Source organism: Chaetura pelagica, unplaced genomic scaffold (assembly GCF_000747805.2).
Source record: "Chaetura pelagica isolate M959 unplaced genomic scaffold, ChaPel_1.0 scaffold67, whole genome shotgun sequence".
Lineage (NCBI taxonomy): Eukaryota > Metazoa > Chordata > Aves > Apodiformes > Apodidae > Chaetura > Chaetura pelagica.
In genome coordinates, this window is record NW_009954107.1 from 6,043,961 (window position 1) to 6,056,916 (window position 12,956).

At 38.0% G+C, this 12,956-nt stretch overlaps 1 protein-coding gene across 1 annotated transcript in view; it reads left to right on the top strand.

The window, feature by feature from the left end:
* The window catches only part of USP46 (ubiquitin specific peptidase 46), a 13,888-nt gene extending 2,452 nt beyond the window's left edge, over positions 1-11,436 (top strand). The window contains exons 3-8 of the mRNA XM_010002502.1: positions 1,025-1,254; positions 5,397-5,473; positions 8,926-9,009; positions 9,301-9,498; positions 10,309-10,387; positions 11,192-11,436. Coding sequence (XP_010000804.1) covers positions 1,042-1,254; positions 5,397-5,473; positions 8,926-9,009; positions 9,301-9,498; positions 10,309-10,387; positions 11,192-11,293 — 753 coding nt within the window. The 5' untranslated portion in view covers positions 1,025-1,041 and the 3' untranslated portion in view covers positions 11,294-11,436. The remainder of the gene's footprint in view (positions 1-1,024; positions 1,255-5,396; positions 5,474-8,925; positions 9,010-9,300; positions 9,499-10,308; positions 10,388-11,191) is intronic.
* The last annotated feature ends 1,520 nt before the right edge of the window (positions 11,437-12,956 follow it).

Sequence of the window (12,956 nt, forward strand, 5' to 3'; positions counted from 1 at the left end):
CCAAGCCTGTCTCTCACTCCCCTCTTCAGCAGTACAGGGGGAGAAAATAAGATGAAAGAAGCTGTGCATTGAGCTAAAGGTAGTTTAATAAAAAAATACAACAAAGGCCACATGCGAAAGCAGCACAAAACCAAAGGAGACTTACTCTCTACCTCCCATCAGCGGGCAATTTCCAGCCATTACCTGGGAAGCAGGGCCTTGGTATGTGTTGGAGAGGCTTTGGAAGACAAATGTCTTAATACTGAATGCTCCCTACCTGCCTCCTGCCCTGCCTTTCTCTTAGGTTTTATTGCTGAACACATAGTCACACAGCTTCGAATATCCCTTTTGGTCAGTTTGGGTCAGCTGTCCCAGTTATGTCCCCTCACAACCTCTTGCCCACTCCCAGCCTACCAGTCTTGGGTGGAGGGAGGAGTGGGGGAGAGTTGATGCTGCCCAAGCACTGCTCAGCAATAGCCAAAACATGGGTGCATTATCAACACTTTTCTAGCCACAGGTACAAAGCACAGTATGTATGGGCTGCTGTGAGGAAAGGTAACGCCATCCCAGCCACGGTGCCCTAGTCTATGTCAGTGGATATATTCACATTGTCATACAATGTCTTCAGTTTCCCCAGTCGTGGGTCTTATGTCCAAATTCTGTGATGTTTTTAGGTGTCTAGGGGACTTGGAATATACGTGTGGGAGTCAGTGCTGCCTAAAGTGAGGTATCTAGTCTAAACAATTAATTTAGGATGAGTCACTATCTTACTTTCTCCATTGACTGCAGTGGGAGCCTACACAACCAACTACAAACAGTGAAACCTTTCAGGCAGCTGAAGTGAGGTGAGCTGAAGCCTTGCCCCAGAGCAGCTTCACTGAGGCCACCATGACTTCAAAACTGCTATTCTTTGTCATGATTCTAAGTATTTTGCAAGGGCCAGTACATGTATTTGGAAAGAAATAATGAATTTAGTTTTCTTTCTTGAAGGAAAGGATATCCTGAAAATATACTGGGATAGAAATCTCAACTCTCTTCTTCACAGATCTTTTTGACAACTACATGCAGCAGGATGCACATGAGTTTTTAAATTACCTTCTCAACACCATCGCAGACATTTTGCAGGAGGAGAAGAAACAGGAAAAGCAAAATGGGAAACTGAAAAATGGCAACATGAATGAAGCTGAAGAGAACAATAAACAAGAACCCACCTGGGTGCATGAGATTTTTCAGGGAACACTGACTAACGAAACTAGATGTTTGAACTGTGAAACCGTAAGCATTGGGATAGATTATTTTTTTTAATTGTTGCCATTAATTGATAGATAGATTTTATATATATGCATATATGAATCTTTTCAGACGTCTGAGAATTGTGGATATTCCTGTAGACTTTACTTCTCGAAGTGAGTACATTATTTTCTAAAAGTCTATTTTTCTAAGCATTACTTGGCTAACTATGCCAAGTCTTGCTGTTCTACTATTTATCTCTACAGATAAAATCCTTGCTAGCTAATCAATACTCTTATTACTGTTACTTTGAGAGAAGATATTCACATCATTATTCCATAAATAAGTGAAATGTTGAGATTAATTTGTGCTAGAATGTAACTGCCATACAGATGGTTTGTTACTAACAAACCGTATGTTTTATCTCCCTAATATTTTCTGGACAATGCTGTCAGTTTTAAGTCTCTTATGTTTGAAATATGAGTAAAGATTAGTTTTAGTGAGGTAACCTGATTGCAAGTCTCCTATCATTTTCTGTGATTTTCAATCACATGCTTCTACTTCAAGGAAAAAAAAAAAATGGTGTGGTTGCTATGTGAAAGAGTAACACAGGCAGGAAAAAATCTGAGGGTGAACAGTGACACTGACTTTCCAAAAAGGTTGGAATAACCTTTGGTTTGTAAAAGGTAATTTTCTCAGCTCCTTCTGTAGATGATGGAGATTGCAAAGGAGCTTCTGCAGGGAGCTCTCTCCATCTGTCTGTAGGCTGCTTCCTGAAGCAGAGAGTTTTTAGCAGTGTCAGGTATTCTGCTCCATACACCCTGTCCCATCCCCATGGTGTTAATGAGCTGTTGCAATTGTTGGTGCGGCCATGCTGTGAACTGGGCCAGCAAACTAATCTGGCCTAAGAATATGTTTTTTACTCAGAGCAGTACTGCTACTGCCTCTAAAGAAAATACAACTTTAGAATATCCGCATTAAGATGGGAGCAGGTGCCTAAAGAAGGTGTCATCAGACAGCAGGCTGAGGTCAACTAGCCAACTTCAGACAGTTGAAGTTACATGAAATAAACCCTACTGAGGTCTTACTGGATGTATAAAAGAACGCATTCTGATATTTCAAATCACAGAGAATAGCTCTGTACTCGAAGAAAATATGAATTTTCCAGGGATTTGGGTCAGAGAGGGGAAAAATAAGAGATACAGTGATAGTCAACAAGAAAAAAGGAGTTGGACCAAGTCTGGAACAAGCATTTATAAGTGAAAACATGCAAGAGATATTGAAAATTAATCCTTTAATATTTTTTCAATTATAAAATCCCAAGTCATAATATCGAGTTAAAATCAGTAGAAGGGTAGAATTAACAGACAAGCTTCTTTAAACACCTGTGGCCTAATTCTAAATTATTATCCAGTGTTTACTCAAGCTGTACTGAAATCAGGATCTGTCCTTGGGTAGCAGCAAAGACCTTCAGCGAGACCTAGATAGGCTGGAGAGTTGGGTGGAGAGAAACTTGTTGAAATTCAACAAGGGCAAGTGTAGAGCTTTGCATCTGGGGAAGAACAACCCCATGTACAGGTTGGGGGCTGACCTGCTGGAGAGCAGTGTAGGTAAAAGGGACCTGGGGATCCTGGTGGGCAGGAGGATGACCATGAGCCAGCAATGTGCCCTTGTGGCCAAGAAGGCCAATGGCATCCTGGGGTGCATTAGAAAGGGTGTGGTTAGTCAGTCAAGAGAGGTTCTCCTCCCTCTATTCTGCCTTGGTGAGGCTGCATCTGGAATATTGTGTCCAGTTCTGGGCCCCTGAGTTCAAGAAGGACAGGGAACTGCTTGAAAGAGTCCAGCACAGAGCCACAAAGATGATGAAGGGAGTGGAACATCTCCCTTATGAGGAAAGGCTGAGGGAGCTGGGTCTCTTTAGCTTGGAAAAGAGGAGACTGAGGGGCGACCTCATCAACGTTTACAAATACGTTAAGGGTGAGCGTCTGGAGGATGGAGCCAGGCTTTTTCAGTGATGACCAGTGATAGGACAACGGGCAATGGATGCAAACTGGAGCATAGGAGGTTCCATGTGAATATCAGGAAGAACGTCTTTCCTGTGAGAGTTACAGAGCACTGGAACAGGCTGCCCAGAGAGATTGTGGAGTCTCCTTTGCTGGAGACATTCAAAACCTGCTTGGACACATTCCTGTGTGATGTGCTCTAGGTGATCCTGCTCTGGCAGGGGGTTGGACTGGATGGTCTTTTAAGGTCCCTTCCAATTCCTAAGAGTCTGTGAAGACTGCACGATACCATATTTATAATTCAAAGTGACCAAGCTTTATGGGAAAAAATAGCACTAGGTATTGCTGCTGTAGGAGGGCTTGACTGTAGTATTCTGTGAGTGCAGAAATACTATGCAGGATACATTTCCAGGTTTTTTTCTTGTATTATTGCAACTTGAAATCTGTGGGAAATATTCCTGTGGATGAAAAATATTCCTCTGCTAAAATATCCATATGTAGTGCATGAAGAACCATTCAGATTCCAGCAGTACTAATTCTCACTTTAAGAGAGTGCATTCTGAGTCTGATTTTTCAGTTAGCTTTAAATTTGGTCTCCTATTATTCTAGCTCCAACTAGCTCATCTTCCCCTTTCAGTAAATATTTGATGTGCTGAAATCAATAACAAAATTCCTAGCTTCTTTGTGGTATTCAGATAAAACACTGTACTTGCCAAAGAATTCCTCTTAAAGTATTTAACCTCTTTCTTGATCTGCAGTGTCTAATAGAATTGTAGTTCCAGCTGCAGAGACATAATGTTCTCTGAAGCTTTGTTGCTCTTTCATATTCTAGCAGTGTGTTTATACTGCAGTTGCTTGCTGCCAGTTCCATGGTTTCCTGTCCCCTGATGGTCAAATCATGCGTCAGGGAGGGGTTTTGTTTCAAGAACTGCTCTTCATGCTAATTTGGTGCACATTTTGCCTCTGTACATCTTTGATAACATTAAAATTCATCCTGCTAGAGGTGTTCCTCTGGATTCAGGACTGATAAGGGCTGCATTCACCACATTTAGAGAATCCCTGACTTAACAGAAGAATGAGCTGAAAGTAGAACAGAATGTTCACATCCATAAAATGGTAGAAATCTGAGCTTGAGGGACTTGTGGCAGAACAATGGATTCAACCCTTCACTCAAGTTCTTGATTTAAACTTAAGTGTTCTATAATCTGATTTAGTTATTCTAAGGAAATGCAGTCACAGGAGGCAAAATATGAAGTGTTCATGCAGCATTTTATAAACATAATTGCCTGTTGTGAATATGACCAAATTCATGGACAATAAGTAATCCTGCAGTTTTTTTGACTCAGTTGAATTATTACAATTACCCATATAGAGGTTTGGGGTTTTTTTTACTTCATCTTCAAGATTAAACATTGTAAGTGAAAAATAATTTTCAAGGCAAAAATAAAGATCTATAATTCTGAAAATGTTTAGGGTTATATTTAAAAGAAAATACGACCCAACCCTTTATTAGAATTTTTCTCCTGTCAAAAAACCCATACCATTCGCAAAATTGACATTATTCGGCAAAATATTATCACTTTGCCATTTTTACCTTAAATATTTGAATCAAAATAGAACCAGGAATAATATTCAGTGGAGAAATGTAGCTGTGTGAACCAGAAATATAAGCCAGCCTTTTGAATGCTCAATGGAGAGAAATATTATATGGTAAAATATGACATTTCTTAACAGGTGCTTATTTGGAAAATATCTTCATTGCATCCTTAATAGCAGACATAATTATGTAGGGCACAAACTGATTATATAGTGTAATATATATATAAAGGGTAAATACAATTCCAGTAAAATAATAAACTATTCTTACAAGGGAACATATGCACTGCAGCAGTCCCAGCTAACAGAGGGGGTGATGGGCCCCTTTTAATGAACCCATGGCTGATGGGCTTGTGTAAATGGAAGGAACAGAAGTTAAATTAAAGGAAAGCTGGATGGGTAGAGTTACTAAGATGGCATGCTGAACTGGAAAAAAAAATAAATAAAAGCATTGCAATTAATTATTTTTGTTTAATTTATTTTTGCAGAAATTGCTCTATCACTAGCTTTTGCATGTAGATATAAAGAGCATTCAGATGTTTGGTGTTTTACTAAGTCTCTGTTTTACATCTATATTTTTTGCAACAGGTTAGTAGCAAAGATGAAGATTTTCTTGACCTTTCTGTTGATGTGGAGCAGAACACATCAATTACACACTGTCTAAGGTAAACTAATATATCTCTTTGGTAGATCTGTCTGACTTTGCTAAATTTTCCAAGTCTAGTAGATACATTAAAAAAAAGTAAAATAACATTGGGTTTTGAGCTTCTCCTAAACAGAAGAAAAAGACAGACTGTAAATCGGATCTTTCCTCTAATCAAGCTATACATTAATTATTATATTTTATTCACTTTCAATTTATGTTTTTGAAAGAGGAAAGAAAAAATTGTCTCTTGGGGAAAATAACTGATTGCCTTGTCATCTGGAAGAACTGGTGCCGAATAATAATTGGCTTCAAAGGGATATAATAATTGGCTTCAAAGTGCTTATCTTTAAGCTTCTGTGCCAGAGCTTTGTTGATTAAGACTTATGTGCATATTAGAAGTTAAGAGTGTGCTTTGCAGAATGTGTGCTAGAGCCCCTAAGATGGTAAAAGATTTCAAAAGTCTACCTTTCTGCCATGTAAGTCTCTTATTCTGAGTCCCATCTTAAAAGCATGGGAGGAATTCTTTTATCCTGTTTCAGTTCTGCTCATGGTACACTCTTAACTACTAAACAAATACCTGAGATCTAAATATTTTTCAGACTCATATGGATGGTTATTCTGAAAGATGTAATATATTCAGAGTTTTGGTATTGATACAATAAACCAATACCTAGATTTAAGACAATATGTTACTGCTCTAAGGTAATAACACCTATAGTGCATATCCATTGTTTTTATTTCCACTAGGAGTTGCAAAGTTTACCACTCCATTTGATCCTGACTTTTAACTAGTCTTTAACTGTGTTTTTTTATTTCACTAAGAATTCTCTCCTCTCTTAAAACAGAGGGGATTTTTTTGGTATTATTTATGCATGTAAACACTGTAGCATAGAGGCTGTAGAGAAACAGACTGTGCAAACACATGAGGTCAGTGAAAAATGAGTATATCTTGAGCAGCATATTTCAAATTCATTTCTACTGCAAAAATCCCATATAAACAGAATGCAGATTGGCCTGTTAATGGGGAGAAAAGAGATATGTCCTGAAACTAGCTCTGAGGTATAGAGAGAAGCTCCTCAAGCCTATAGTTCTTGTACATGCAGACTTTGCATGAACTCCAGTCAATTTTAACTGTTCAACATACAGTAGAAGTGGAGCACTGAAAATTCTCAACTGATGAAACAGCCGCTGAAGTTGCAGTTGTAAAGGGCAGCAAAAGCATGTCATTCTCACCTGCATACATCCCTTCCCCAAGGAAAGAGTTATTGCTTATAAATATGCCACAAATTTTGTGTCTGGTACAGACAAAGCAATTAATATGTGCTGAATGAATTAATTAGTAGTGCCTCTGAATTCCCTGGCTGTGCATCACCTGCTTTGGTAGAACAGGGCACTGTCCTGTCCAGTGGAAGTAGAAGACAAAGGAACAGAAGAACAAATGCTAAGGGACATGTAAGATAATGTCTCTCAGCTTATGAAGTATTTGCATGGTTCTCCAGCTTTCACAGATATAATTCCCCTAGCAGTCAACTTGTAATGTAAAATACTAGATATTTTTAGTTTCAGAATAGTTCACACATTTTAAAAAGAATATAGAAACTCTTTGGGTTTAATCCATTTTCATGGGAGGCCTGGCGTAGAACAAACATCTATCAAGTTTCTATCATCTGTACATGTTTCTTTATGTTAGAAAAAATATTCTTTCCATTCCTACTTTGAAGTGGGAAGGAAACTAATACATTCCACAAGTTTATTTGTTGTTTTTTTTTTAATTGAAACTTTAGTCTTTGAAGATAAATGTCAGATTCTTTCCTTAAAAGAAGACCTAAGCATGTTGACTGCTGAATCTTGCAGCATTATGTTCCTCACACATTTAACCTGTCTCTAATCTGTTTTGAACTTGCATCTCTTCACTCATGATTCCCTGAAAGGTCACAATTTTTTTTCAGAATTCAGTTAATTTTGTCTTTACATTCAAATGAAAAATCAGATATTTGTGATCAATGTTTAGCTCTGAAGAAAATTCTTTCAGTGATCATACTTCATCTTTCTTTTAGATAGGAAAGTATATTTATGATCAAAGTTTTGTTACAACTTATCTTTCGAGAGATGTATTTTGTCCTAAATTTCAGCACTTTCTGATCAACTTGTTTAAGACTATATAAAGAAAAAAACCCTAGTAAAAGCATTCTCAGTTAGTACAAATATTATTCAGTCATATGAAGTGCCTCTCATGGTCTGTCAACCTTAAAGAACTTAAAACTTAACAATGGAAATCCTCCCCTTTTATTAAGTTACATAAATAACTTCTAACACCTACGCCCTGACAATCTGTATTGTCTTCAGCTTTTCCATCTACCACTGCAATGATGATGCCAAGAAGAAGTTATCATCCAGAGTCCTTCCTTTGCTTTTTTAAGATTATTCTGGTGCTGTCTACTGTGTGAGCAGGCTGAACTTGCAAACACTGCAGCTTCAGCCTCCATGCGTGTGAACTGCAATGGCAAAATGGAGTTTATTTGGCCTGGATTTGTCTGTAGTTCGGAATGCTCTTGGGTACAGTGTCAGTGCAAGCAACAGGACAGTTCTGTACTTCAGATATATCTGTTTAAGGCCCAAAGTCACAAGAAAACCTCTGTGCTTAAAGTGGAAGGCAGGTGCTTATGTCTGCATTTACAGTTCTCAAAACACCTCCTTAGCTGCAATGTAACACTAGAGGTGACAAAAAATACTCTCATTTTACAGCTAAGCTTTTTTTAGTTACCTAAAATTCTGCTCCAAAACGTATCAGCACTGGGACTTCTGACAAATCTTTTCTGTGAACTGAGAGACACGATCAAGCCAACCTTCTTCTGCCTCTCCTACTTCAAAAGCTCAATCAAGAAACATTTCAAGCATATTTACTTGATCAGGATTTACAAAATCTTCCATACTAGCTGACATTTTCATTTTTTAGGCAAGAAGAAGGTATAATCAAATAACTTTTGGATAACAGTTCAAGAGATTAGAGGATGCAGAAAACTGATTTCAATGTACTGCTTCTGTGTAAGAGGATTCAAACTTGTCTTACAGAGGAATGCCATAAAATGTGAGCTATTTGGGGATGAGAGAAGCTGTTCCATTCTGCAAATTATTTAAAAAGGGACTAGAGGGATAGAGTGACTACACCCAAGTCTAGGCAGCCCCTGACACGTAAGAGACCGGAATATAAGTCCCACTTAGAGGTACCTGACCCTCCACATGTATTATATATATGGAGGGCCTCAGCTCCTAATACAGGGCTGTCATAGCAGCCAGATACTTCAAGTGCCTTTGCAAACCCCAGTATAGTTGCTTTAGATGTTTTAGAAAACTGGACTCAGTGGAGAAAGGATTTAATCCTGTGTGTCTTTCTAGGGTTCCAGTTCATCAGCCCCAGTGAGGTAATAGTGTTAAGATCTTTTAAGAACTGATAATTCTATTTATTTACAGAGACTTCAGTAACACAGAAACATTATGTAGTGAACAGAAATACTACTGTGAAACTTGCTGCAGTAAACAAGAGGCACAGAAAAGGTAAGCAAAGAGTAGGGTATTTCACCATGTCCCTCCCGGTCTTTAACAAACCTCCTCCTTTTTATTTATTGTGTTTAGATACATAGAAGACTTACACCCCACCTGTGTTCTCTGTGGGCCAGAGAACCTACAGACAGATTCAAATCTATTACATATGTTTTAGTCTAAAAGCTACTGATAGTTGCCTACTGTTACTTACAAAGTTTTCTATCATGCCAAAGTTTACTCGTTAAGGCAGAATTGCTTTGAACTGGTCAGGTCTTTATCGCATGCACTCTAATGGTTTCACAGGATGAGAGTAAAAAAACTGCCAATGATTCTTGCCTTACACCTCAAGAGATTCAAGTACATGGAGCAATTGCACAGGTATACCAAGCTTTCCTACCGTGTGGTGTTTCCTCTGGAGCTACGTCTCTTCAACACATCTGGCGATGCTGTCAACTTAGATCGGATGTACGACTTGGTAGCTGTTGTTGTCCACTGTGGAAGGTCAGATACTTTCATGTGTATCTCGAGCTACTGGCAAGGACAAGAGCATGCCTGACAAAATGTAGGGAGAGTGGGAGGAAGGACACAAACCCTGCTGCTGCACCAACTCACCTATATCATGGCCTGAACCTCTTAGCAACCCTCCGTCAAAATAAATCTGTACTTGCTTAAAAAATAATGTCTCAGGCCTCCAAAAGGCATAAGATTGACTTAAATAAATGCAGCTGCTTCCTTCCTCTTCAGCCCACTTAGAGAGAGAGTTTGGGAGCCAGAACTCTGAGGGCCAGATGCTGCTAATGTGCAGGCCCTACAACAGATCTCCTTGGTCTCCTGTCAAGGCAATGAAAATGTTAGCTTTAATAAAGCTTCTTACAAATGGGGTATTGTCAAGTATGAAACAAACAAAAATCCTAGGGGCTCTAGGAATACAACTTGTTCTTCCTCTTCTCAAAGGCTGTACATAGCTAAACATTCACAGCTGATAACAAACAATTTTCCCACTTAAATTTAGTTCATACTGTTGTTAAAATATTTTAATAGTTGATGCCTGTCATGAGAAAATTGTGTTCTATAGCTTAATTTGCAAATGATCATGGCACACATGAAAACAACATGTTTAGCTTTCAGTTGATTCAGTTTTTGCAGCAAATCAGTAAAAAGGTGAAAGTTGTAAATGTCTACTGTACCACCAGGGGTGGGTTTACTATGTTCTTCTTAATATGAAGTTATAATTCAGACTGCTTGCATATAGCAATGGACTTAATGGCATGTTCTGATATTTTGGGGTTTGTGTTTCTGTTTTCTTTCTAGTGGACCAAATCGAGGGCATTATATTACTATTGTGAAAAGTCATGGGTTTTGGCTTTTGTTTGATGATGACATTGTAGAGGTGAGTATGCTGAAGCTTATGAGCACAACTTCTGTGTTTGTTATCTTCTCTGTTTGGGGTTAAAATTCTGATCCGGATCTGGGTATAGATTACTAGTCTGCAAAGCCACAGTTGGGTTGTAATGTGACGTGTAGCTCAACTTTGTTAGGAAGTAAGATTGCAAACAAAATTATGAATCCTGTAGTTCTTACTCTGACAATGTCAGAGGGGATAATTTTCTTTCATAGCAACATCAAGTGTTTTTAATATGGAAATCTAATTTTGCATATTTTCTATATCTAACAAAATTAATTTAATTCATTAAAACCTAAAATATCCAGGAACTATGTTGCAATCCTGACCAAAATCACTTGGCAAAATTGGACTGGGTAAAGCTATCATTGCTGTAGAATTTTAATTTTTGAGCTACTGGGAAGTTACAAGAAAATACGGATTTTGTGGTTGATTTGGGTTTGCCTATATGTGAATTAGAGCAGTATATGGCCCACAGCTATTGCAAAATGCTTAGGCTGGTTCTGCAATTCATTGCTAAGCAAACCATTTATGTCACTGTGACACCCTGGCAAAACTGAGGGTTTGAGTCCGATTTCCCAGGAGTAAATGAAATGGAGGAAAGTAAGCACTGGGACATTGGATGGAGCATGTCTTGAAGAGGTTTCTGGAAATTTTAGAAAGATGGAGTCACATGGTTACATTTGTGTGTTTTAACAGTGTTCACTACTGCATTCCATACAGTCATTTAATCCATGTTTGGTATTTCTCTTACCCAACAACACGTTGAAAAAAAAATTACTTATTTTGCAGAAAATAGATGCTCAAGCTATTGAAGAGTTCTATGGTCTGACCTCTGATATATCAAAAAATTCAGAGTCTGGCTATATCTTATTCTACCAGTCAAGAGAGTGACTTGGCAAACTGTGACAACAGCACACAAGGAGGCTGCACAGAAAAGGAGGTGATGTCCCCCCTTGACTGACTGACACAGACCACAGCTTGTGTGGTTGGACAACAATACACTCTTGTCTCCTGTTCAATGGTCTATGTGATATCAACTATAACCTTCCATTTTTGACATGCAGAATTTTGCTTGGGGGATGGGGAGTTGTTTGTAGTTTTTAAGTCTGATTGAAGAGTTAATTGCCATCAGATTTTAGTGGAATTTATATGGACTAATGTTTACAGATAATATGATTTGGATGTCAACTGTTAAACTCAATCCAGATAGAGCAGTATTTTATATGGAAATGATCATTTCATTTAATGCAAAATTGTTAAAAACTTTCTAAATGGCTTTGGGTTGTGTTGATTTACAGAGCATTCCTTTAAATAGATCCTGACATATACTTACCCATTTGAAGTGGAAACAAAAAAAAAAATCTATGTAATGATGATTGGAATTTTGGTTGAATAGGGGATTTTTTACATGTTAGTCTCTGCTGCAAATATATATATATATAATATATATATATATATTCTTCCAAAATTATTTAAGCTTTGGGTTCTTAAAAAATTTCAGTGCTTAAACTCAGGCCCAAGTGCCACATAGAAAATTACTTCTTTCCACTGTAATTAAAACCCCTCTATGTCCAGTCACTTTGTTTATCATGAGATAGTACAGATGAGGTGAGTCTTCAGAACTTACAAAGCACTGGAATAAAGGGAGTGAGATGACACATATGACACCAGGATACATTACATTTATAGAGACTAAATTTATCTTTCTCTTAAAATAATATCAGAGGTTGTTTATTTAATTGAGTCTGAAGAGATTGCAATGCTGCTTATGTATAACATATCCATCAGGACTGAAATTACATAGTCCATTTAAGTAGGTGTTGTTTGTATAACACGTATGACACAGCTTGATCCTGCAATTTTCTGAGTATCCGTAGGTCCCATTTTCTTTTCTCAAGAGAGTCCATTTCTTAGCAATATAACATAATGACCATTAATTTACACATGCTGTCATGTAAATATTGTCTCAAAAGTGTTGGCCATGTTTGACAGCATTTGGGCCACCACAGCAACAGGTGTCTGATTTTTAAAAATATCAAAAGGCTTAGGGGAAAAAGCCTTGGTTTGTGTTTTTACAGGGAGAATTTGGCCAGCATGAGTCATGCACAGGCTAATAAAATTGCTGAACTCACATACTGGAATTTAGCAAAGAATGACTGTAGAAGAAAGTATCAACAGGGTAGGAGAAGGGATGGCTAGCAGGTTGAGGCAGTGGCAGCACTGGGTAACTGCCTTGCTTGGTTTGACACTTTCACTCTCATTGTACAATTCCTGAACTTCAGTGGCCGAAGTCCTATTCAAATGGAGTCAACAGTAAAAACACTCTTGTCTCCAGTGGGGCTGCCATTGTAATTCTAAGGAAATATTCTCATCGCACAGCAGTTATTTCTACCTGTTATATTTCATTCACTCTCGTAGGTATTTATTAGAATATGTTGCTTTTGGTTCTTCTTTTCTTTATGGCCAACACTCCATTTCAGGAAATGGCTTTTCAAGTGCAGCTAAATCTTATAGTCTTCTGTAGGAAAGAGAATAGTTTTTTCACTGTAATCTA